Source organism: Eretmochelys imbricata, chromosome 2 (assembly GCF_965152235.1).
Source record: "Eretmochelys imbricata isolate rEreImb1 chromosome 2, rEreImb1.hap1, whole genome shotgun sequence".
Lineage (NCBI taxonomy): Eukaryota > Metazoa > Chordata > Testudines > Cheloniidae > Eretmochelys > Eretmochelys imbricata.
In genome coordinates this window covers 234,372,563-234,397,930 of record NC_135573.1, presented here as the reverse complement: position 1 = coordinate 234,397,930, position 25,368 = coordinate 234,372,563, and the positions used below count along the sequence as shown (strand labels likewise).

At 43.1% G+C, this 25,368-nt stretch overlaps 1 protein-coding gene across 4 annotated transcripts in view; it reads left to right on the top strand.

The window, feature by feature from the left end:
* ARHGAP21 (Rho GTPase activating protein 21) overlaps positions 1 to 25,220 on the top strand; it is a 192,782-nt gene extending 167,562 nt beyond the window's left edge. For all 4 annotated transcript variants that reach the window (XM_077808217.1, XM_077808216.1, XM_077808214.1 and 1 more), the window contains 14 exons: positions 120 to 245; positions 1,064 to 1,348; positions 2,777 to 2,841; positions 2,922 to 3,070; positions 12,018 to 12,160; positions 12,273 to 12,428; positions 12,535 to 12,613; positions 13,392 to 13,465; positions 13,551 to 13,640; positions 16,332 to 16,457; positions 16,651 to 16,692; positions 17,024 to 17,129; positions 19,061 to 19,092; positions 22,696 to 25,220. In XM_077808217.1, coding sequence (XP_077664343.1) covers positions 120 to 245; positions 1,064 to 1,348; positions 2,777 to 2,841; positions 2,922 to 3,070; positions 12,018 to 12,160; positions 12,273 to 12,428; positions 12,535 to 12,613; positions 13,392 to 13,465; positions 13,551 to 13,640; positions 16,332 to 16,457; positions 16,651 to 16,692; positions 17,024 to 17,129; positions 19,061 to 19,092; positions 22,696 to 24,414 — 3,192 coding nt within the window. In that variant the 3' untranslated portion in view covers positions 24,415 to 25,220. The remainder of the gene's footprint in view (positions 1 to 119; positions 246 to 1,063; positions 1,349 to 2,776; positions 2,842 to 2,921; positions 3,071 to 12,017; positions 12,161 to 12,272; positions 12,429 to 12,534; positions 12,614 to 13,391; positions 13,466 to 13,550; positions 13,641 to 16,331; positions 16,458 to 16,650; positions 16,693 to 17,023; positions 17,130 to 19,060; positions 19,093 to 22,695) is intronic.
* The last annotated feature ends 148 nt before the right edge of the window (positions 25,221 to 25,368 follow it).

Below are 25,368 nucleotides of genomic sequence, written 5' to 3'. Positions count from 1 at the left end.
ACCTTCACACAGAGATGGGGGAGGGTGGAGAAAAGAGGGGGAAATTACCTAAATATAGACTTCTACTGAAGAATCTATTTAGAGGACCTCTTGATATTCTGACTCTTATTTTTCTTTAGGTCCCAGACAGCCAAAAATCTTCAGAAGACTCTGGATCCAGAAAAGATTCCTCTTCAGAGGTCTTTGGTGATGCCTCCAAGGAAGGATGGCTCTATTTTCGACAGCTTGTTTCAGACAAGGGAAAGGTATTGTGCTTTCTAACATATATAAAAGATAAATATAAAAAATACAACTGCCACAACTGAGGGTAAGAAAAGTCAAGCTGTAGGCAAGAGATGTTCCTTGTATTCAGTAAAACATTATGTAATGGGCACTAGCAAAAGTGACATTAAACATTTAGCTTTAATCGAGCAACTTCTACATGTTCTTTCATAGATTATATTCATAGCTGCCTTCATTTCTGTTGGTTTAAATTCAGAGCAATAGTGAGTAATTTCACATCTCAGACCTAGTTATTTAGTGCAAATAATCAACTGCTGGAAAGCTGGGAGTGCAGATTTTTCTTATGCTAACAGGGGGACAGATTTGTATTTACATCATTTTGAAGTTGAACAAACCTCATGGACCTGCTGGAAATTCATAGGCCAAGATTTTCAAAGATGAAAGAGCCTGATGTTCAGAGGGGAAGGGAGGTGGCTCAGCACTTCTTACAATCAAGCCTTTCGAAGGTGACATAAATGGGGCACCCAGTCACTTGAAAATCTTGGTTATAATGCCTGCTAATTCTGTAACCATCCCTTAAAATTTCTGATCCTTTTGCTACTGTCACATGTGCACACACACACACATTATTATACGTTCAGGTAGGAGGGACAGTTGAGAAATTTGCCCTTTCCCTTGGTGCAAAGCGGTCAGTGACTAGTACGTTTATTATACAAAAGTTGAGTGTTCTGTGCCACCCTGTGTTCAATCTTTGTGTTCTAAAAGTTTTATATGTGGCTTATAACTAGGTAACAATAACTGGCTATACGCACAAACAAACAAACTGGTTCATATTTTCCAGCGAGTTGGTGGCAGCATTCGGCCATGGAAACAAATGTATGTTGTTCTTCGAGGTCATTCACTTTATTTATACAAGGATAAAAAAGAGCAGACAACTCCATCTGAAGAAGAACAACCTATCAGTATCAATGCGTGTTTGATAGATATCTCATACAGTGAAACCAAGAGGAAAAATGTATTTCGGCTTACCACATCAGACTGCGAGTATCTGTTTCAGGCTGAAGACCGAGATGACATGTTAGCATGGATTAAGGCTATACAAGACAATAGCAACCTCAATGATAAGGTAGCTATATAATATCTGATGTACAATCTTACATGCTGTTTTCTTCCGTTGTATTTTCTTTTAATCATTAGACTTTTTTATATATAATAGGACAAATATATTTTTCTGTTTCTGGTTGACGCTAAATTGAAATATGCATTAGGGAGTAAATGAAAAACTGCAGTGAAATTAGATACCCATATAACTACATCTATTTACATAGAAGAATAAATTCTTAATCTGTCTTTGAAGTTTAAATATCCCAAGAAGTAATTGAGCTAGTAAAAAGCTGGCATTTTAATAATCTGATGTTTAGTTAATCTATACTTAACTTTAGAAGTCGTAAAATAAGTTTTGCCCATTAAAAAGTTGTTGTTTAAAAATCACTGTTAATTTAACTACAAATATATTTTAAGTTACACTGTACAATACCTGTTAAAATCCAGTGTAATCAGATGGAAGCAGTAATTTCTGGTCTATTCCGTCCCAGCAGACTCCTGTTGGGAAGTAGCAGTTTAGGAGCAAGTATCGGGGGGTAGCCGTGTTAGTCTGTATCCACAAAAACAAAAAGGAGTCCAGTGGCTCCTTAAAGACTAACAGAAAGGAACAGTTTTCACTTAGATACTTTGCACCATTAAATAGTTACATAGTGAAACAATGACAGGTATTTCAAAAAACTGTTTTGTAACTTTCATATTCATTTAAATAAATTACAGTAAACATATTAGAAGACAGAGCATGTTGTATGCATATGCACACATGCATATTCTATATAAATGTTGATATCTGTTTCTATACATATTGAATTTGTAAAACATTTTTATATGTATTTTTGATAGGTTTACATTTTTGTTCTGGGGAAAAAAAGTGCTTCCATGATGCTTTTTAATTACAGCTGTTTGTAATTCCATTCTATTCCGTTTTAGAATAGTTTGCCTAGGGAAGGTGGATTATAAGCAGAATTTTGGTGAGGTGGTTAAAAGCATTTGTTAAGTAGCCAGACATATGATAAATTGTAGAACTTTCAGTGCCACGTATGTGGGTATGGAGGTATTGTATGTGTATAGATTGAGATTTTCCGAACAGTGTCCGGAATATAGTCACACATCTTCTATTAAAATGGAAGCTTATTGAAAATCTGTGGCTAAATCCTCTGCACTTCTTTGAAAACACCTATCATAGCAGTTACTTATAACTGATCACCGCAGCTTTTCTTTAATCTTTCAAACAATGTCTTTATTTTTTCTTTTGAAATATATTTGAATATAGTGTCTATTCCTAAGAATATCCATTACATTTTAGCTGTACTGGAATTGAACTTGACAACTACCCAGTGTATGTTATCTGATTATGGGAATAGTTGTGTGTATTCTAAAGGTGGTTAGATAAGCTTTTGCAATGGTATTATTAAAACTAGGATTATGAAGTAGATCTTGATTGATTTTACAGGATACTGGTGTCACTAGTAGGGACCTAATTAGCCGGAGGATTAAAGAATATAGCACAATGATGAGGTAAGCAGTCTATATGCAGCTGGCAGGTTTTTTTTTGCCTGGTTCCTAGCTTCTCTGTACCAAGTAATGCCTTATTTCAGTTCTTCCAGCAGCAAAACAGAGCCCTCCCCCAAAACACCTCGCCAGAGTCTCAGTATCAGGCAAACATTTCTTGGCACTAAAACAGAACAAAGGACCCAAAGTCCTCACTCTCCCAAGGAGGAGTCAGAAAGGAAGCTGCTCACGAAAGGTGTGTATACTACATACATTGTTGTTGGCTAAACCTATAAAAAATTAACATTGTAGAAGGCCAAATGTTCAGGACATAAGAGTTGCTTTAGCCCATTTCTTCGGATACGTGAACATACAGATGCAAACAAGCATTAACTAGTTTTTTGAGCTGTATTTAGAATCACTGACCGTCTGTGGGCTTGTCTTCACTACCATGTTACATCAGCACAGCTGCGCCGATGTAGCACATCTGGTCAAGACATGTTCTGTTGATGGGAGAGCATCTCCTGCCAACATAGTGCAGTGTAGACACTGCTTTAAGTCGATGTAACTTATGTCACTCAGGGGTGGTTTTTTCAGGCCCTTGAAGATCTGTATTGAAGTCTTCTTTGAGGTAAGTCTTGGCTCTTTTCCTGCAACTGTCTGTAGTGACAGGAGCAATAGACTACACCAGTGTTGTGCTTCTCACAGCTAAGCTCTACTAAGCTTATGCCTTGCTTCAGAAGATTCTTATCTAGCACTAGTCTTTCCCTCCCTGGTTGACCTGCAAATGACTAGGTAGAACCATTTTTAAACTATTGTTAAGAAAACGAAATTTTTCTGTAAAACCTTTTATAATGTTAGAGGATTTTCTTGCCCCATGGATTTAAAGTACCGAAAGGAAAACGCATTATTTTGGGTGGGAAAAGGTATTATTTTTCCCAGAGCAAGAAATTAAACTCTGCTGAGCTCTTTCTGATGTGCCAACGTATTAAATTTCACAGATGAGTGAGCTGCAACTGTAAGCGTATATCAATAATTGATCTCCAACTGGTAAAGTCTCAGGCCAACGTTTTTAAAGGGAGTTGTTGGTGCACAGCACTGCTGAAAGTCAGACCGCTAATTTAAGTGACTGAGCACTCAGGTTTGAACATGTGCGCCCGAACTCCGAGAAGGAATTCCGTTTTGTTCCCCAAACAAGTTTTCCTTTATACGGGCTATCATTCTCAGACAGTATTATATACTAAAACTGCGGTAGCATTTTTCTGGAGAGATAGTGATGAGTAACCTTCAGGATCTTAAACAGCATTATTTCTCCAGAAACCTCTGAATAAGAGGACAGGATTACATCAGGAGAATTATAGAGCTAGTACAGCCTCACTTACCTGTATCTTTGAGGGGAACCAAACACTGTGCATATGACTGAGTTTTAGCAATTGATACTGCATCTGTCTAAGGGTAAAATTTTTCAAAAGCACCCAAGTCCCATTTTCAAAAGTGACTTAAGCACTTAGAAGCCTGAGTTCCATTGATTTTCAGTGAGACTTGGGCTCCTAAGTCATTTCTGAAAATGAGACCTGGATGCTTTTGAAAACTTTGCCATTAGCATAATTAAGTCACATAGTGCAAGCCACACCTCTTCAGCTGTTTCTAGCCCTAAGACTAGAAAAGTGGTGGTTCTTCGAGTGCTTGCTCATGACGATTCCATTCTAGATGTGTGTATTCCCACATGCAGAGTCATTGGATATTTTTGCCTTAGTGGTATCCATAGGGTCGGCTGTGATGCCCCCTTGAGTTCCACACTCATGTGTTGGTATATCAGGCGCTGCCAGCCCTACGTGCTCTCAGTTCCTTCTTACCGCCTGTGGTGGTTAGCCAGAGCGCCTTTTCCTTACACAGCAAGGGCTAGCGGTTTCGTCTCTCCTGACTTTGAGCCTTAGGGCCTTGTAAATAGTTTGTTTATAGTAGTTAGTGTTAAGCACTTGTCAAGTGTAGTTAGAAGTTAGAGTCCCAATGGGGACTTCGCCCCAGGCAGGGAATGCCCCTGTCTCAGGTGTTTAAACCCAGCTTGGACTGCAACGGGCCTATCCCTGTTAGTGACCCCCCCACTGCGGTTGCCTCAAGGCCTTGGAGGAATCACATGTGAAAGACAAGTGTCATGTGTAAAAACTTTCAACCCAGAAAGAGTGCAACATCCGTTTGAGGGCCTTCCTCATGGAGGCTGCTCTCCACCTGGCTTCTGAGCCATCCCGGCTGGACTCTACTCCTAGTACGTTGGTCTCAGTGCATAGCATACCCCCAGCACCGGTCTCTGCCTGGCACCATTCTCCTTCACCAGTCCCCAGAAAGCAGACCAATAAACATGGTTCCCTGGCACCAGGCAAGAAAGGCTATGGGGTATTGGGCAAAGGACCAAGTTCAGGCCACCCATCCACACCGGAGCCACATGGACATGCCTCCCTAGTCGGTGCCCTTAGTCCCCCAAAGGATCTACCACTGAATCCCAGAAGCAGTAGGGGAACCAGTCTTGTGGCAGGATTGATGCCTTCCCAAGCTCTCCTGGCACCTAGAGAACAGAGGCCTTTACAAGAGCTGCTGGCACCACGTGTGCCCCCTACGAGGGCGAGCCAGCTGCCAAGACCCCCCAGAGGCAGTTGAACGCTGCTGATGTCCTGAGCCAAGGCAGCGCTCTCCGACTTTGTGCCGCAGATCTCTGGCTTTGCAGCTCAGATCTTCAGGGGCTTGCACTAGATCACAGGCATTGAGTGATCTAGCGCAATGCGGGTCACCTAGGGAGAGGCGCCAGCCTCCATGTTACCGGCACCATTCACCCTCCCGCCGGTTGTCGTCTTGGTACGGGTCCCCATCACCTGCTCTATGGGAACGATCTCCGTCATGGTACCCGTCCCCGGGGCCCCAGCACCGGTCTCCAGCGACGATGGTCAGCTGACAAATGCAGGCATCAACGGCTCCACCGTGGTCACCAGAAAGGGCTTCCTCCGGCATGGAAGGGTAGATTAGCTCCTCACCAAGGCATCACCGGCACATTTGGGCACCGGAGGCTGCATTGACTCTTACACCGCCACCTTGGCAGCACGGCCAGTGGCCAACACAGTGGCCCTATTGGAGTTCCTGGGGCATGCCTGTGATGGCAGTACACCCTTCACGCCACTCATCGGCCACCACCTCAGAGCAGTGTTGACGGCACCGGCAGCACCAGGCTCAAAGGTCGAGTTAGAGTAGCCAGTGTCCACCCCAAAACGCGCTTCCCCCATGGGGGATGATGCCCCCCGGTGTTTCAGTCCTTGTCCTCATCCACAGATGAGGCAGTCGCAGGATCCTCGAGGGCCAGCCCGCTGGACAATTTTAAAGAAGACCTGCACTTATGGCCCTGCTTCGATGAGTGGCCGAGAACTTGGGCCTAGAGGTGGAGGAGATGGCCAAGCAGGTGGACACCTTGTTCAACGTCCTCAGTCTCTATCACTGCCACACTACCAGTGCATGACAGGGTCCTCAAAATTGCCAAGGCCCTCTGGCAAACCCTGTCGTTCATCCCTCCCACCTCCAAAACAGCAGAAAAAAAGTGCTTTGTCCTGGCCAAAGGGTTTGAGTACCTTTTTATACCCATCCACCTCCAGGCTCACTGATCGTTTCTGTGGCCAATGATAGGACAAGCAGGGGCACACCAGGTCAACCCCAAGAATAGAGGCCAAAAGACTGGACCTTTTCGGGAGGGAAATTTATTCGACAGCCAGCATGCAATTCCAGGTGGCGAACCACAAGGCTCTCTTGGGCAGTTACAATTTTAACTTATGGGACTCCCTCTGAAAGTTCAGAGTCCCTCCCCCAAGATTAGGCCCCAGAATTTGGCACCTTGGTGGAGGAGGGTACGGTGGCAACAAGGGATCTCTTCAAATGGCCTGTGACCCCAGATAGCGGTGCAGACCCTAGCCAGCTTCAGATGCCGTCGACACCTGAAGCTCTTCGAGCAGCTCAAGAGATCCTGACGCTCCCGCGGTACCTCTGTCTCAGGGAAAACCCGTGTTGGGACCTGTGCATATGTCTCCACCTCAGCGGTACCAATCCCCGTCGAGAGGGACGTCCTGCCAGCATTCGCCTGCCCGAAGCAGTCCTGCCTAAGGACTGGAGAGGCAGGCTCAGCGGTCAGCTCTTACACCCCAACCTCAGGTCCCTCCACCTCTTGGCATGGATGCTGTGTGGCTGAACCCGGAGGAGTGGACCTGTTCGGAAGGAGTCCAACAGGTCCTCCTGGAAAGTAGAAAGCCCTCAACTACACTGAGTTACCTGGCTGAGGTTTTCCCCCTGGGTGTCCGAATGGGGTCTCTCTCCCTTGCTTTCCTCCATACAGGCTTTTCCTGGACTACCTGCTCTGTTTGAGGAACCAGGGCCTGGTGCACACTTCCATTAGAGTGCATCTTGCGGCCATCTCCACTTTTCACCCACCGATCCAAGGACAGATTGTGTTCTCCCATGACATGACGGTCAGATTCTTGAGAGGGGTGGAGAAACTCTTCCCACGGGTGTGGGCTCCCGTCCTGCAGTGGGATCTTAGCTCGGTCATCTGCAGGCTCACTGGCCTGCACTTTGAACCACTGGGTTCCTGCTGCCTTTCCCATCTGTCATGGAAGTTCTCATTCCTGGTGGTGGTGATGTCGGCGAGATGGGTCTCGGAAATTAAAGCCTTGACCTCAGAACCGCCGTACATGGTCTTCTACAAAGATAAGGTTCAGTTGAGTCCCCACCCGGCCTTCCTGCCAAAGGTGGTCTCCACTTTCCATATGAACCAGGACATCTTCCTCCCGGTGTTCTGTCCCAAACTGGACAACACCAGTGAAGACGCCCTGGACGTCGGGAGGGCCTTGGCTTTTTACTTAGAGCGTTCAAAGCCTTTCCGTAAATCGACTCAACTCTTCATCACTACAGCGGATGGGATGAAGGGTCATCTGGTGTCCTCACAGAGGATTTCCAATTGGATCATCTCATGCATAAGGACCTGTTACGACCTGGCGGAGGTTCAGCCACTGCCAGTTGTCAGAGCCTACTCGATGACAGCTCAGGCATCTTCGGCAGCCTTCCTGGTGCACATCCCTATCCAGGACATCTGTAGAGCCACAATGTGGTCCTTTGTCCACACGTTTAGTGCTCATTATGCCATCACTTAGCAGGCCAGGGACGACACTGGGTTCGGCAAAGCTGTGTTGCAATCTACGTGACCGTGAACTTCTACCCTCCAGGGGTACTGCTTGGGCGTCACCTAATATGGAATGGATGTGAGCAAGCACTCAAAGAAAAGACAGTTACTTTTTCCATAACTGGTGTTCTTCGAGATGTGTTGCTCATGTCCGTTCCATGACCTGCCCTCTTTCCCCACTGTCAGAGTTTCCGGTAAGAAGGAACTGAGTTTGTGGGGAGCCAGCTGTGCCACTTATACCGCTCCATGCGGGCACCACTCCAGGGGGTGCCGGAGCCAGTCCCCTACGGATACTGCTGAGGGAAAAACTTCTGGCACCAGTGCATGTGGCGAGCACACACATCTAATATGGAATGGACATGAGCAGCACACCTTTTCCGTAAGTGGTGGTGTTTGAGATAACTGTCTTTTTCTCATAGTCTCCCCACCCTCCATCCTCCCCTCCTCAGATCCAGGAGACTGGTACGGCACCCTCGATTTGAAGGACGCTTATTTCCATATTTCAGTCACAGACGCTTCCTCTGTTTCATGGTGGGCGGATGCCATTTCCAGTTTACAGCGCTGCCCTTTGGCCTCTCATCTAGCCAGAGGGTGATAACAAAAATGTATGGCACCAGTGGCTGCTTACTTGTGACGCTGACGGGTCCAGGTCTTCCCGTATCTCAATTTGCTCATCCAAGGCAGATCTCTGGAACAAGTGCAGAGGAGCCTCGTTCTGGTGCGCTCCACGTGCCACAACCTGAGCCTGTTGTTAAACAACAAAAAATCTACCTTAAGGCCTGTGCAATGGAGTTCATTGGAATGATTTTCAACTCCATGCGGGCCAGAGCCTTCCTTCCGGGGGTACATTTTCAGGCTATGTCAGACCTGATCTCCCATGTGAAAAACCACCTGCTCACCACAGCTCGCACCTGCCTGTGGTGGTTGGACCACATGGCCGCATGCACATATGTGGTCAGTCACGCCTGGCTCCATCTCTGGCCTCTGCAAACATGTCTGGCATCCATCTACATTCCCAACAGACACGACCTGGACTGGGTATTTGGGGTGCCAGATCGTATCTGGTCGTCGCTAAATTGGTGGTTGGACCCTAGGTCGGTGTTGGAGGGAGTTCCCTTCGTGGCCCCATCCCTGTTGCTGATTCTGGTCTCTGATGCTTCGGACCTGGACTGGGGAGCCCACCTGGGCGAGTTCAGTATGCAGCGCCGCTGGTTACAGGACGATCTGACCCTCCACATCAAGGTCAGGGAAGTCAGAGCAGTTCACCTGGCCTGCCAGGCTTTCTTGCCCCCCCGAAGGACAAGGTGATGCAGGACCTTTCGGACAGTGTATTACATCAACAGGCAGGGCGGAGCCAGGTCTTTGGCCCTTTGCCAAGAAGCTCTCTGCCTGTGGGACTTGTGTGCTGCATGCCATTGATCTGGTAGCCGCGCATCTGCCCGGGACCAGGAACGTATTAGCAGATCACCTCAGCAGGACCTTCTCGTCTCATCATGAGTGGTCACTCCATCCAGAGGTAGTCAGCACAATCTTCCAGAGGTGGGGGACTCCTCAGGTGGACCTCTTCACGTCCAGGCAGAACAGGAAGTGCCATGTGTTCTGTTCGATCCAGGGAATGGACAGGAGCTCCCTGTCAGACGCATTTCTCATCTCGTGGTAGGGGGCTCTGATGCACACCTTCCCGGCAGTGCTGTTGATTTACAGAATCCTCCTGAAGATCAAACAGAACAGGGCGAAGGTTATCCTAATAGCCCCCGTGTTGCCTCGCCAGCACTGGTGTGGCATGCTGCTGGACCTTTCGATAGCTACCCCTCTGGCTGGATCTGCTGTCCCAGAACCACTGCAGCCTTCTGCATCCAGACCTGGTGGCGCTACACTTGACAGCATGGCTACTGCATGGCTAAATGCGGATGAACAGGAATGCTCAGCCTAGGTTCAGCAGGTCTTGCGAGGTAGTAGGAAACCCTCCACCAGAGTGACTTACCTGGCCAAGTGAAAAACGCTGCTCCGAGGACCAGCACGTGAGCCTATCTGGGCCAAGCAGGCCTTGCTGCAGGAGATTCTGGATTACCTTCTGCACCTCAAACTCCAAGGTTTGTCCCTGTTATCGATCAGGATCCACCTGGCCAGTATTTCGGCTTTCCACCCTTCGTTCCAAGGCAGGTCAGTCATTGCTCATGACATGATGGCCCGGTTTTTGAAAGGTCTGGAGCATCTCTACCCACACATCTGGGATCCCGCCCCTCCCTGGGACCTGAATCTCGTGTTATTGAGGCTCCTGGGGCCTCCCTTCAAACCTCTGGCTTCCTGCTCTCCCCTGGAAGGTTTCGTTCTTAGTTGCGATAACGTCGTCCCACAGCATGTCTGAGATCAGGGTGTTTATTTCAGAACCACCCTATAAGATATTCTACAAGGATAAGGTCCAGCTGTGACCGCACCCGGCGTTTCTGCCCAAGGTAGTTCCCCAGTTTCAAACTGGCCGGGACATATACTTATTGTCTTCTTTCCAAAGCCTCATGCGTCAGAGGAGGAATGCAGGCTGCATGCCCTGGACGTCAGGAGGGCGCTGGCCTTCTACATAGATAGGACAAAGCTGTTCTGTAAGTCAGTGCAGTTGTTCATTGCTGTGGCAGATAAAAGAAAGGGTTGCCCAGTGTCTCTGTTCAGAGGATTTTGTTCTGTATTACTGCCTGCATCTTCTAATGCAATGAGCTGGCAAAATGCCTCCGCCGGCAATTGTGACAGCACACTTGACTAGGGCACAGCTTCCAGTCCAAGAGATCTATAGGGCCACTACCTGGTTGTCTGTCCACACATTCGCATCTCATTAGGCACTTACCCAGCAAGCTCGAGACGATGGTGGCTTTGTCAGAGCAGTGCTGCAAGCTGCACGACTGTGAACTCCGACCTCACCTCCATGGACACTGCTTGTGAATCACTTAGAATGGAATCAACATGAACAAGCACTCAAAGAAGAAAACTGTTACCTTCCTTTTTGTAACTATTGTTCTTCAAGAGGTGTTGCTCATGTCCATTCCATTACCCAACCTCCTGCCTCTCTGTCAGAGTTGCTGGCAAGAAGGAAATGAGAGGGCATAGGGCCAGTGGCGCCTGATATACCGACGCATAAGTGCAGCACTCAAGGGGGCGCCACAGCCAACCCTACGGATACCGCTTAAAGGCAAAAATCTCTGGTGACCGTGCATGTGGGCTCGCGCACACCTAGAATGGAAGGGACATGAGCAACACATCTCGAAGAACAAGAGTTACGAAAAGGTAGGTAACTGTTTGTTAGGTTTTTTTTTTCAAGTCATGTGAAGAGACAGAAGTGTGTGGTTTTTATATAGCCTAATGGAGGCTAACAAAATCCAGTCACACCCTTTCAGTGGAGGCCAGGTTTTGTCTGAGAAACTCTGCATATTTACTGAGTGTGTCTGCAGGGAGTTTGGACAATGAAAGTGGTGAAAATGCAGCAAATCATGAAAGACTAAGTGGTTGGCCTTTTTGGTTTGACAGATGGTGGGAAAATAAAAATTGACGATAGTGAGTGCCCTTTTAATGAAGACAGAGATTGTTTCTAACAAAGCCTGTGGACATGTCAGAGAATCAAATGAGATCTTACTCATTGCTCTATTTTGAGGTGCCCTAGAATACATGGTGGTGAATCCTATTGAGCGGTATACTACTCCCTTCTGCTGCCTTTTTCCTGAAATGGTGCATGCTGCAAAGAGTAGTAGCTTCAGAATCTAAAATCACTATTCACAGTGGTAATGCACAAGCTGAATGGGAAGCTGCTTTCAGTAATGGAAACCAGTGGGACTGCTAGAGGGAAGAGGGTGAGAGAGAGAGAGTAGGAAATACAATAGTTGTTAAATGTCCACGCTTTCAAAGACACAATAATTTTGTGCTTGTGATTTTTGTTGCCTTTAATCAGAATTGGTTTTGACTGTATGATTTCAACATTTCCATTTTCTCCCCACTTACTTTAAAAAAGACGAGACAAGCCCACCAAAAGATAAGGGAACATGGCGAAAAGGCATTCCAAACATCATGAGAAAGACATTTGAGAAGAAGCCATCTGCTTTAGGAACCTTTGGCGTTAAGCTTGATGACTGTCCCCCAGCTCACACCAATAAAGTATGAAAGTACAATTTTTCTTTTCACTTCAGTTTGAAAATACGTGTATGTTCTTTCTTGTGTGCGAGACATTTTGAAACAAAACCAACAATCTTCTCCTGCCCACCCCCAGTATATTCCACTGATAGTCGACATATGCTGCAAACTGGTTGAAGAACGAGGCCTTGAATACACAGGTATTTACAGAGTCCCTGGAAACAATGCTGCTATCTCAAGTATGCAAGAGGAACTCAATAAAGGAATGACTGACATCGATGTTCATGATGATGTAAGTTGGTGTTTGCTATATTTCCATTTACAATAATCTCTTCTAGAAAGTTTATTATGATTATAGCAATACAGAGTCTTTGTCTGTCTCTCTTTTGAATACACAGAAATGGCGAGACTTGAATGTGATAAGCAGTTTACTGAAATCCTTCTTCAGAAAGCTCCCAGAACCACTTTTTACTAATGGTGAGTTGTCTTCCCTTTTGAGCTTGTGTTAGGAATTTTTTCGTCAAATATTAATCCTCATTTGGGCCTTCAAATGATTGAGAGAAAATATTAAGTGAAAACAACCTAATGAAGTAATAAACTTCCACATTTCTTTATTAAAAAGGCTAATGATTATGATTAAAATGGCTTACATGTGTGAGCTGACAGTAAATTTTTCTCTAACTGCCCAAGAATCACTGTAAATGGTCCCAAAACAGGAACATACTTTGTTCATGTCTACATTGCATTGTATGTAGTAGGTTAGTATATAGTTAGTATCCTATAATTTTAGACCTCTTCCAAACTAACCTAACTCATTTTCCTTCCTCCTCGCGTCCCTGATTTCCTCATGCTTCTGAAGTAGTTTGAAATAATGTACCTGTGCATGTCTGGATATGTGTGTAACCACTATTCAACTTGGTAGCACAGCTGTGGGCATGGAATTTGTTGACTTTAACTGCAGATGGAGCATATTTTTATTCTTTATAGGTTTAAACTTTATAGGTTGAATATAAATAGTGGGGGTTTTAAAAAATTCTGTTTAAATTAGTGGTAGGTTAATTTTTATAACCGCAATCCAGTGAGATTCCCAATCAAATTATTAGAATTTATCAATTTAATTTGACATAAATTCTTTGAGCTATTTTTCAGTTACAGCTGCTTGACATATTATGTAAAAGTTGAAACAGGTTCACTTATGTTTTCTATAAAACTTCTCTCTCACGTGCAGTAAAACAGGTTTTTTTTCTTTTGTCAGACAAATATGCAGATTTCATAGATGCCAATAGAAAAGAAGATCCTATTGAGCGGCTGAAAACACTTAAGAGGCTGGTATGCTGACGATGAATACATTTTAAATGCAGTACAATTTAGCACTAAAATACTTTAAACTCCATACTAAGATTTTTTGTTTCAGATTCATGATTTACCTGAACATCATTATGAAACACTCAAGTTTCTTTCTGCACATCTGAAGACAGTAGCAGAGAATTCAGAAAAGAACAAGGTATCAAACCAAATATACAAGACTTTTTGCTCCATTTTACTTATTTAAACAAATTTCGTTGTGTAGGATTATTTCAGGTGATAAACCCATCTGTGTCTACCCAGCATTTTATTGATTAAGGTCGGTAAAGTCAACATAAGGCCTTTTGTTGTGTTGAGGAGCTTTTGGATGAGACTTGTCTGTCTACAAAGTGTGTACTGGTGTAACTAAAATTCATTTTTATTTACTTAAAACTGGGTACAAACCACCTGTGTGGGCACAATTAAGTTGGTTTACAATTGGCTTTATATACATATTGTTTAATTCTGTAACTTCAACATAAGCCAGTTGTAAACTGATTTACATGTGCCCATGCAAGATTTCAACTAGTTGAACTGAACAGTTCGAAACCAATTTCCGTTAAAAGGGTACACGTTTTCTGTGTAGACCTGAGAAGTCTGCTTAGTCTGTTTACTGTCTGATAATTAACATTAAAGATCTCACAAAAATAGGGGTCTGCCATTATTTCATTTAAAAAATGTCTCGTTCTCCCACTGCTGTATAGTATGTTATGCTGTACTTGGTTTCAATGTTCTGCAGTTCTCAAGATTGGGCCAATACTTTGTATAGTGCTTTAGGATCCTTCAGAATAATAGACACTGGGTAAAACTTAAAAACCGCCTAAGTTCTATAGTCAAATGTCATTTTGGTGCGAAGTGCCTAAGTCTAGTTAACTTTCAGTGAGACTTAGGCTCCCAAGCACCTACGTCACTTGAAAATTGGAGTTAATCTCCTAAATCACTGAAATGATTTTGAAAATTTTACCCTCTGCCTAATTATGTATGATTGTTTGTTACAAATAATTATCAGATTTTGTGGGTAAATAAAAGCAAACCTGTAAGAAATGACGATAGCACAAACTATAATATACATTTTTGTACAATGCCTAGAGCACTGTTCAGGGTGTTGTCTGATAATAATTAGAGCTTATGATAATTAGACTTATAAAAAAAATTTCAGCTAATCAATCCTCATAGCATAGAGAAGTAGTGTGGTGGTATCCCAGTTTTACAGAGCAGTGATCTGACTTGCCCAAGGCAACACACTGAGTCAAACCTAGGATTAGGACTCAAGACACACTGACTTGCAGTCTTGTTCTCATTCTTTTGGACCACGTTACCTCCCATTTATTATGAGTTTATTCCATGTCATTAGCATGAGAAGATAAACTGTAAGCCACAATATATAATAAAGCATAGTAGAAGTGCTGTGCTTCTACTTAGAATCATAGAAGATTAGGGTTGGAAGAGACCTCAGGAGATCTAGTCCAACCCCCCCCTGCTCAAAGCAGGACCAACCCCAACTAAATCGTCCCAGCCAGGGCTTTGTCAAGCCGGGTCTTAAAAACCTCTAAGGATGGAGATTCCACCACCTCTCTAGGTAACCCATCCCAGTGCTTCACCACCCTCCTAGTGAAATAGTTTTTTCCGAATATCCAACCTAGACCTCCCCCACTGCAACTTGAAATCATTGGTCCTCATTCTGTCATCTGCCACCACTGAGAACAGCCTAGCTCCATCCTCTTTGGAACCCCCCTTCAGTTAGTTGAAGGCTGCTATCAAATCCCCCCCACCCCTTCTTTTCTGCAGACTAAATAAGCCCAGTTCCCTCAGCCTCTCCTCATAAGTCATGTGCCCCGGCCCCCTAACCATTTTCGTTGCCCTCTGCTGGACTCTCCCATTTGTCCACATCCTTTCTGTAGTGGGGGACCCAAAACTGGACACACCAGTGCTGATGGACAAGAACGCGACTTGTGCCTCAGACTTCTTTATCCTTCTTCGCAGAGCCATGTAGTCTGCAGTGACCTGCACACTTGCTTATGGTTTTTGTCATAAAGTGCAGTTTAAAAAGTAGATGATCTATAGAATCAGTGGTTTGTGTGCTGAGGAGATTATCTGATACATTTGGGTGCTTAAGTATGATAGACCCACATAAGGTCCAAAATGTTTGCTGCCTTCTCCAGGGGTGAATGGGAGTGGAATGGGTTCTGTGCATCACAGGCTAGGGTGTGCATGGACAGTGGTGATTTCCATACCTTTTGAGAGAAGTGTTTGATTAGTAGCTGAAATTCTTCCCTGGTCGAATAAAACAGTTATAGTTTGGAAGTTTCCCAGTACTCCAGGGTGTCTAGAAGATGCTTAAATATCTTAATTAGAAGGCACTGTGTGTTTACAGAGTTTGTATTTTTACATAATCTAGTTTTTATGTAAAATCAGTAACGCAGGTGGAAGATATGAGAGAGTCCTTTTTAATTTAGCTTTTCCCTGGTTATATTCAACAGTTTGGGTTCTGAACGGCAATAAAGGAGTATATGTTCCACTGTACAGAACTCGACCAGGTTTTGTATAGAGGCATCTTCACCTTTTTATCTGAAATGTACATTTATAAAAGGTTTAATGTGAAAAAGTGATGTATCAGACTTCCGAGGATGATGATATGAGCACTACTGAAAGTCTTTTGAATGTCATTAGTTTAACTGGCTTCAAAAACAGCAGCAGTAATAGCTATAGACTGGTTGTTATGCATTGCACAAATTAAGAGTAAGTTAATTAGGAAGCCTCAGTGGCGCTTAATGTATTTTATTGTAATGGGTATTTATTGTATATCCCTATTATAAATCTGTAATGCAGATCTACTTCCATTACTTATTAGATGGAACCAAGAAACCTGGCTATAGTGTTTGGTCCAACCCTCGTGAGGACATCTGAAGACAACATGACGCACATGGTTACTCACATGCCAGACCAGTACAAAATTGTAGAAACGCTTATCCAAAAAGTAAGTGAATTCATTTCATTATTTAAAAAAAAATTTTTTTTTACATGGACAGATCTGCTTTCACATATTGCACAAGTTTGGCTCTGAGTTTTGTCCCTGGAGTTGGTTTCTCAAAACTGTCCTTTTTAGTGCTGTCCACATTTGATTGTTTCACTTCCTGCGGGGTTTTCACTTTTTTTATTTTAAATTGTAGCATGACTGGTTTTTCACAGAAGATGGTGCCGAGGAGCCTCTTGTAAGTATTGTTCCTTAAATATTTGTGTTCTAATTCATTTTAGTTTAGAACACAGTCCAGATATCCTTAGAATGCATAATATTTCTTGCTGCACCATTGTATGCTTTGCTCTTCAGAAACACCTTTCTAGCTCTCCAGTCTCTGCAGTAATGAAAGAACTAATAAGAAGTTCCGTGTGTTTTTGTTAAAAGCAATAAAGAAATATGGAAAAATTAGAGCTCATGAGGAAACTGTGTCCTCAGGTGAAATAGTGCTGTTTTCTAAATGCTGTTGAATCATAATGAACTAATTGTGAAACGATGATGAAGAGATCTTTGTTTATTAACTGTAGACAACAGTTCAGGAGGAAAACACTGTAGAATCTCAGCCAGTGCCAAACATAGATCATTTACTCACCAACATTGGAAGGACGGGAGTATCTCCTGGAGACGTATCAGGTAACTCTTGCCTGGACAGTGTTAGTCCGTAGGCTAGAATAACCTACTCTATTAATTCACTGTAATTTTCTATATTCTTTTACTAATAATTTGGTTTTTCTTCTTCTTCTAAACAATCATGAGTATTTTTAAGTGTCTATAGTGGTGTTTGTACGCAGTGGGGTTGTCGCTGTGTTGGTTCCAGGATATTACAAGGGCAAGGTGGGTGAGGTAATATCTTTTATTGGACCAACCTCTGTTGGTGAGAGAGACCAGCTTTTGAGCTGACACAGAGTTGTATGATGTGTTGGTCAGCAAAGCTTTCCAATCTATAAGTGTAATCATTGAAAGACTGAGGGCCAACAAGCATGCATGCACTGTTTTATTTATTCACAATTCTCCGTGGAATAATCATCACAGGGTCAAATAGATATGTGCTGCTGTATAAGTGGTTGCTGTGATGGCAGAAAGTTTTACCTTCTACACGGTTCTAAATAGATCTTCATCCCAAAGTTAGGAATGCAGTTAAAACTTGTTACTTTGCTTGTCAACAGATGACATTTTCATAAGTATACTGCAATATTTTTATATTAAAGCTTATTTCCTTCTGTTTATCAATTGCCATCCTGTCGGTTTGGCTAAGTACTAGCATTGTAGGCTTGTTCTTGGTGACTCTCTTACCCCCACTGTACTGTTGCACTAACCCAGCATGTTGTTTCCCACAAAAAGGTATCCCTTTGTCTCTAGCATTTCTTTTAGTTTTTCAAGGGTTGTTCAGCACTTACTGAAACAGTCACTCTATACTGACGTTGAAACAGGTGAAGTGGGAGGAGTCTATCACACGGTGATGTCACTAGTGGATTCTGTGATGTCACTGATGGACAGCTGGAACTGTAGGAAGAAGGAGGACTGTTGCCCACATTGTAGCTGCCTTGTCTGCAGAAACCCCCGTTTCTTGTAAATGCAAAAAAAAAAAAAAAAATTGATCTGTGCTGTAAATTTTCTTTTAAGAGTATTTTAAACAGATCAATGCTACTTTTTAAAAGTCTTTCTGCTGTTTCTTGTTATTTCTGAAGCAGACCCTGAGGAGGAATAGCATGGTATGGTCCACCAGTTTTTCTAGTCATAAAGCATTAGCCATGTGTCAAAAAGGGGTGTGGCATGGGGCTCAGCTCTTTAATTCTGGGGAAAAAGTCCCACAAAAGTTGGAAAATGTCAAAGAAAACATGTTCTGGTCATTGTGCTAGCCCTCTCCTACCCCCTTTATAACTGTATAACCTCCGTTTTTGCTAGACAATAAAATTATGGTGTTCATTTTTCATTTCATAATAACGCTTGTTATAGAGAAATACAAAACTGGTAGCTGCTGTACTCTAGCTAGGTAAAAGTAAAATTTCACCAATATGTTACTCAGAGGAGAATACAGATGTAAAATTGGGGTTTAAAAAACACAGCACAATGTTAAAATGCTACTCCTTATGTCAAATAACTGTTTGACAAAATGAATGCAACCGTACGAACCTCCATTTGCAGCTAGGGCAGCCAACAACATTAAGATATTCAGTTTTGCATTGTGTATCACATCAATCACAGGAGAGTACCCAGGACAATCCTGAAAAGGTCTCTCAGCTGCAGTTTTGCAGGGCTGTACACTTAAAACATGGATAAACATTAGCATTTCTGTTTTTTATTTAGAAGAACAGGGCTCCTTTGCCATTCCTGTCATTGAGCTGGTTCTGCCTACAATTCACAGCATCCTTTCATGGCGGTGGCTTTCTGTGGTGCAGCTTGCATCTTTGTGAGCTCTGATTATCCACTCTGTTCTGGTTTTTATTTGCTCTCACATTTTGGTCTGTGCTTGTTTTATTTCCCCCCCCATAAGTCCAGCATTGTCTGTAGCAAAAACAAATTTTGCACAGAACTGACCATATTGTAACTGATTTTTTCCACAGACTCGGCTACTAGTGACTCAGCAAAATCTAAGGTAAATCTTTTGTGAAATTATAAAGACTAAACTTCTAATCTACTTTAGATCTTTGCATTTTTTTTGCATTGGTTGTTTATACATGGATACATATGGCATTATTTAAGATTTTATTTTAAACACGTGGTGCTATATTCAATATTCCTTCTCCAATTAATTTTGGAGCATGAAAGTGGAAAAAGTCACTCAGTTGTAAAGATTGACTCTCATGAAGGGAAGCTGCAAACTCTGAAGCAATGTTTGTTACAATTAGGGTCTATATACTATAAACTACTATTTATTTATACATCATGTTTAGGTTATATAGTATGTTCCTCTCCATTACTTGCCTGTTGTTGATACTCAGACTAGTGTAACAACTTTTGCATGTCTGTCTCTATTTCAGTCTGTAAAGTATGTGTAGAATACAAGGGCAGCTTCTGCTGACGGTCATGGATCCTAGCTCCATAAGAAGCCAACTGGTATAGCCAAAGATTTCTCTTTTAAAACCCATTAGAAAGCACTTTTGAGGTAGGGAGGGGATGGTCTTATGGGTATGATACAGGACTGGGACTCAGGAGCTTCGATCCAATTGCAGGCTGAGCCACCGACTTTTTATAGGTATGTCTACATTGCAGTTAAAACCTGCAGCTCGCCCAGGCTGTGGGGCTGTTTAATTGCAGCGTAGACATCCTGGTTCAGGCTGGAGCCAGCCATTAGGACCCTGTGAGATGGGAGCATTCCAAACATCTACCCTGCCATTAAACAGCCCCTTAGCCTGAGCTTTGCGAGCCCGAGTCAGCTGGCAGGGACCAGCCATGGATGTCTAACTGCAATGTAGACATATCCTATATCAGTGGTTCTTACCGAGAGATCCGGGGCCCCCTGAGGGGCTGTGGGCAGGTTTCAGGGGGTCCTCCAAGCATGGCTGGCATTAGACTTGCTAGGGCCCAGGGCAGAAAGCCAAAGCCCCTCAGCACAGGACTGCAGCCCAGGGCCCCAAGCCCCATCACCCGGGGCTGAAGCCGAAGCCTGAGCAACTTAGCTTCCCGGTGCCCCCTGTGGGACGGGGCTCCAGACAGTTGCCCTGCTTGCTACCCCTTAGTGCTGGCCCTGGCTTTTATATGCATAAAAACAGTTGTGGCACAGCTGGGCTGTGGAGTTTTTATAGCATGTTGCGGGGGAGAGAGACTAGAAATATGGATAGTTACATGCAAATAAATGGCACCTACAGGTCTTGTTAGGAGCAGACTGCTCAGCCCTGGAAATGCCAACGTGCAAACTTCAGAGTCTTGCTATTTTAAAGCTTCCCTGACTGATGTAAGCAACTGACTTACCTTATTTATGTAGTCATTTTTTTGATGTTGTTGTGGTAATGCCTACAGTGTGCTAGACCGTGGTCACACATAGGAGGGGCTTGGCCCTTGCCCCAAAGAACTTATGATCTATAAAGATTGAACAAATAGAGAATATGAGTGGGGGAAAGGATACTTATAAGAAAAGTGACCTGGTAATGATGACAATTATTGAAAATGTTTTCTTATTCTTAAGGTGTCCTAAAAAGGAGGACAAATAATTAGGATCTCCCACCACCTGCCCTTTTTTTTCCTTTCTGCTTTGTGATGTACAAAGGCAGACTTAAATTTGTGCCTATTTTTTACATTTGCTATTGTGATGTTAGCATTGTACTGCGTCTCCACTCCTGAGTCTTCCAGTCTAGACACAACCAGAGTTTGTAAGAGTGTGAGCTGGGTAGTTCAGAGGGAGAGGAATTGTGAGTCAGACAGGTTTTTGTTATCTACATCAACCAGTTAACATTTGGAACAAAGGAAGACTTTATTAAATAATCAAACATTACCCCTTCAGTTGATTTATTAATAGTAAAAATTCTCAGAAACCTCCACCAGTGGCCCTTTGGCAAAACCAAAGAAGACTGAACTTGGCATTGTTTTTTCCCTAAGACCTGGTCTACATTTGAAAGTTTTACTGGTATAACTTTGGGTTAGGGATGTGATTTTCTTTTATAAGCCAAAATAGTTATACCAGTAAACATCATAGTGTGGATACCAGTTTATACCAGTGAGACTGGAATAAAAGTGACTTATATTGGTATAGTTATTCCCCTTCTTGTACAGAAATTGCTATACCAGTATAAAGCACCTTTATACTGATAGAACTGCGGAACAACTGTCTAATGTGGACAAGGCTTAAGATAATTAAGCAGAAAAATCACTTAAAAAACCAAACATGTACCACCTAAAACTTTCAGTCTGCCTTTTACTGAGAAACAAAACCAAAAAGGATGTAAAAAATTTTAAGGAAAATCTTCTGGGGAGCACCTATAATTGTAGTGATGATGAAAACCAACCAAACAAAACATTGTCCCTAAGTACCTCACCACCCACCTTGCCATAAACAGCCCATTAATGTTTTGTAGAAGTCACGTTGAAAGTGGGCCCTCGGGATGGACTTGAATGTGGAGAGGATAATGGCCTTGAGGACAAGTTCAGGGAGGGAGTTCAGTGCATAGGGAGTGATCTTGGAGAAAGCCTAGGGATTCTTGTGGCAGAAGCAGACAGATGGAGGGCTGAGGTCAGTGGGATTGGAGTCAGATGGAAGGGCGACACAAAAAGATATAGAGGCAGAGCTATACAGGACCTTGAACGCAAGCACAAGTGGCTTGAATTTGATGCAGAGGAGGAGGGGGAACCAGTGAAAGGATTCCTAGAAGGGGTACCATGGACAGATGAACAGGCAAGGAAACTATCTCTAACTATCCCGTGGAGGGGAGTAACTGGTGAGGGAGGCCTGAGAAGAGGTCACACAAATCTAAACAGGAGATGAGGGCATAAGCAAGAGCTTTAGCTAGAGAGAAGGAAAGAAAAGCTGGATCTCTTGAGTGCCTTGAAAGCAGCAGCAGAATTTGAGCAGGGCTTAGGTAATACAGAGCAAGGGGAAAGGAAGAGTCAGATGACCATCTCGCAGCTGAATAACGGGGAGATTTGTGGTGGTGTTATTAGTGACTGAGAACGTGGAGAGCAGAGAATGCTTCATGGCCAGAACTGATCTTCCCTATGTTAAGCTTAAATTGATGATGATACATCCAGGAGGCAATGTCAGAAAGATGGGCCTAGATCTGGGATTGGATGGATGGAAACAAGTCAGGAGTGGAAAGGTATATGTAAGTCTTCAGGCTGGAGATGGTAGCTGAAGTTGTATGAGATCACTCAAAGAAAGGGTGTAAAGTGGGAAGAGGGAGGGACTGAAGTTCGAGCCGCGCAGAATGTTCTCTGTCAAACAGATCACACTAGATTCTGATGTTGAAGAGGGTCTTTTTAGGCTCCATGGAGTCTCCTTAACTACTTAATATAGCACCCAGTTAATAATTGCAGTTGGACTGTGGCAGACAGAGGGACTCTGCTGCAAAGTAGGGAAAGGGAGGATGTAGGGTGCCTAGTGTGGCAGTTCAGGCCACACACACAGAGCCGAGCAGTATTCCCTGAAGAAACAGGAGTGAGCACTATGGCTTTGGAGACCAGAATACCCACATAAAATCTCAAACCAATGGCATGCTGGTACATGTTTTAACTGCTAACTGTGTTCCTTGATTTTTGTTCAAAACAGGGTTCTTGGGGATCTGGAAAGGATCAGTATAGCAGGGAACTGCTTGTGTCCTCCATCTTTGCAGCAGCTAGTCGCAAGCGGAAAAAAACAAAAGAAAAACCACAACCAAGCAGCTCAGAAGATGAGCTGGATAATGTATTTTTTAAGAAGGAGCTTGCTGAACAATCTCATGGTGATGTAACAAAAGAGGAATGTGAGCGAGAGATGGCAGAAAGAAAACAAAGGATGTTGGTTCTGAAAGAAAAAGAGAACAGCACTAAAAAAGACATGATTGTTGCAAAGGATGAAAAGAAATCATTGAGGAAAGAGAGCATCCATTTAGAGGAGCCTTCACCACCTTACCAACAAAAATATACAAAGTCACCGAATCTCAGCCACCGGTTAACGGTAGGGAACGATAGTCCTAAAATGCCTATTTCACAAGCCTCATCCCAGGTTGAAGAGACAGTGTCTGACTCTGGCACTATGCTTAGCACTTCTTCCCAGGCTTCCCTGCACAGATTTTCAGGCAAAAAATTAGTCAGCCCTGAAATTAAATGCATTGAATTTTTAGCTGCTGATGTCAGTTCTATCACCTCAGATTACTCAACCACTTCATCTACTACATATGTAACTGGCTTAGAGTCTAATATGCTGAGCCCTGAAGTGCAATCGGTGACAGAAAGCAAGGGGGATGAGGCTGATGATGAAAGAAGTGAATTGATCAGTGAAGGCCGTCCTATGGAAACGGACAGTGAAAGTGATTTCCCCGTCTTTGCTACAAGTTCTGCTGCTGAAAGGATATTCAGGGGGAAAATGCAAGAAGTGCCAAAAACAAATCGGAGGAACTCCGAAGAAAGCGAAGTAAGTTGTACTGAGGGAAGTTCAACACCAAAGTTAGACAGCCGCAGACTGTTTAGCTCTCATAAACTTATTGAATGTGATACGCTATCTAGAAGAAAGTCTGCCCGGCACAAAACAGATAGCGAAGGATCAGGGGATGCCAAGAGTGAGAAGGAGTCGCCTGCAATGACCAGAATGTTTGATATAATGAAAAAAGGAAGATCAACAAGCAGTTTAACTACATCAACTAGAAGTGAAACTGAAAAACAAGAACCTACGTGGAGACTTAAAATAACAGACAGATTAAAACTGCGTCTCAAAGCATCTGCAGATGATATGTTTGGTATAGGAAATCAAAAATCTAGCTCTGCAGAGACCTCAAAGAGAAAAAATATCAGGCGAAGGCATACACTTGGAGGGCAGAGGGATTTTGCGGAAATAAGTGTTTTGAATGCATGGAAAGCTCAAGAGCAGGGTCAAAGTAGAGAGAGAGAATCTGAGCTTTCAGCTGTGAATCGGTTGAAGCCAAAATGTCCAGCCCAGGACCTCTCAATTTCAGAGTGGCTTGCACGGGAACGTTTACGCACTAGCACAACTGACCTTAATACGGGTGAAACTGGAGAGCCCAAACTTGAGAACACTAGCTTAACAGATGTATCAAAGGCAGATCTGCCTTTATCTGCAGAGATGCAGGCAGATGAAGGCAGTTCTTCTAGCAGCTTGACTTCGATCAATAGAACACCCCCTCTGTCAGGACCACTCCAGCCTCCTGACCAGGTAAATGGTGAAACTTATCAGAGCATGAACAAAAGCAGCTTCAGTGCAGCAGTTGATGCCCATCCTCATAAACTCTCTGGGACCCAGGTGGTTAGATCTCGATTTTACCAGTATCTTTGAAATGGGGAAAGGTCCACTACAGCTTACTGTTACACTTCCCAATAACTCTGTATATATTTTCCTGTACTGTTGTTTTTATGCAGCCTTCATTTGGGCTGGTTTCATCCATATGCCCTGTGGAAAGTCTTTCACAGTGCATTACTACAGCCAGAAGAACATTTTAAAAAAAGTTAAAAGTATATATCTATTTTAAGAAAAAGTATATTTGATGGCTGCATACAAATGTTGAACAAAGCATCTGATGCAACATGCTATGTAGTGTGTATATGGTTTTATGACTGAAAGTTGGTCTGGCATTAGTATGCAGAAAAATTGTTCTTTTGGGTTAGTCACGAACAAGTGCCTCATCATAAATTCATTTGGTTTGTTAGGGTGCCATATTGTTAATTGTTAAATTAGAGAAACATACTACAAACGAACGAACGCATTTTATTGTTAACAAATTTCATTACATTTTACAGATTTTAACACAGGTGGATACAGAGCTTCCATTCTTTAGGCATTCCAGTTGGATCTCTGAGTTTTATATTCCAATTTTAATACAGTTTTTGTGTTTTATGTGACTTGAATTTTTAATCTTTCTGTAAAATAAGTAACTTAAATGTACATATTACATGTGTATCTTTTCTTCAGATACCAGATTTGATATAAATGTTGTAACATAGGCGTGTAGATAGTGGATCCTGGATGGAACTGGTTTCTTTTATTGAGAAGAATATAATTCTGCATGAAGACTTAATGAATTCAAACTTGTATCATGCCTGTGTGCATCTACTTAAACACTGGAAATAAAATTGTTTTTGTGACTCCTTGAATGGCCTGAATTTCATTCTAATGAATAGTTCTAAAATGATTGCTTACAAGTTGCAATCCGCAACTGCACCCAATATCAGAAAACCTGCAATTATTGTCTGGAATGAATGACCGTCTCTGTGTGGAAAGAGACATTTCAAA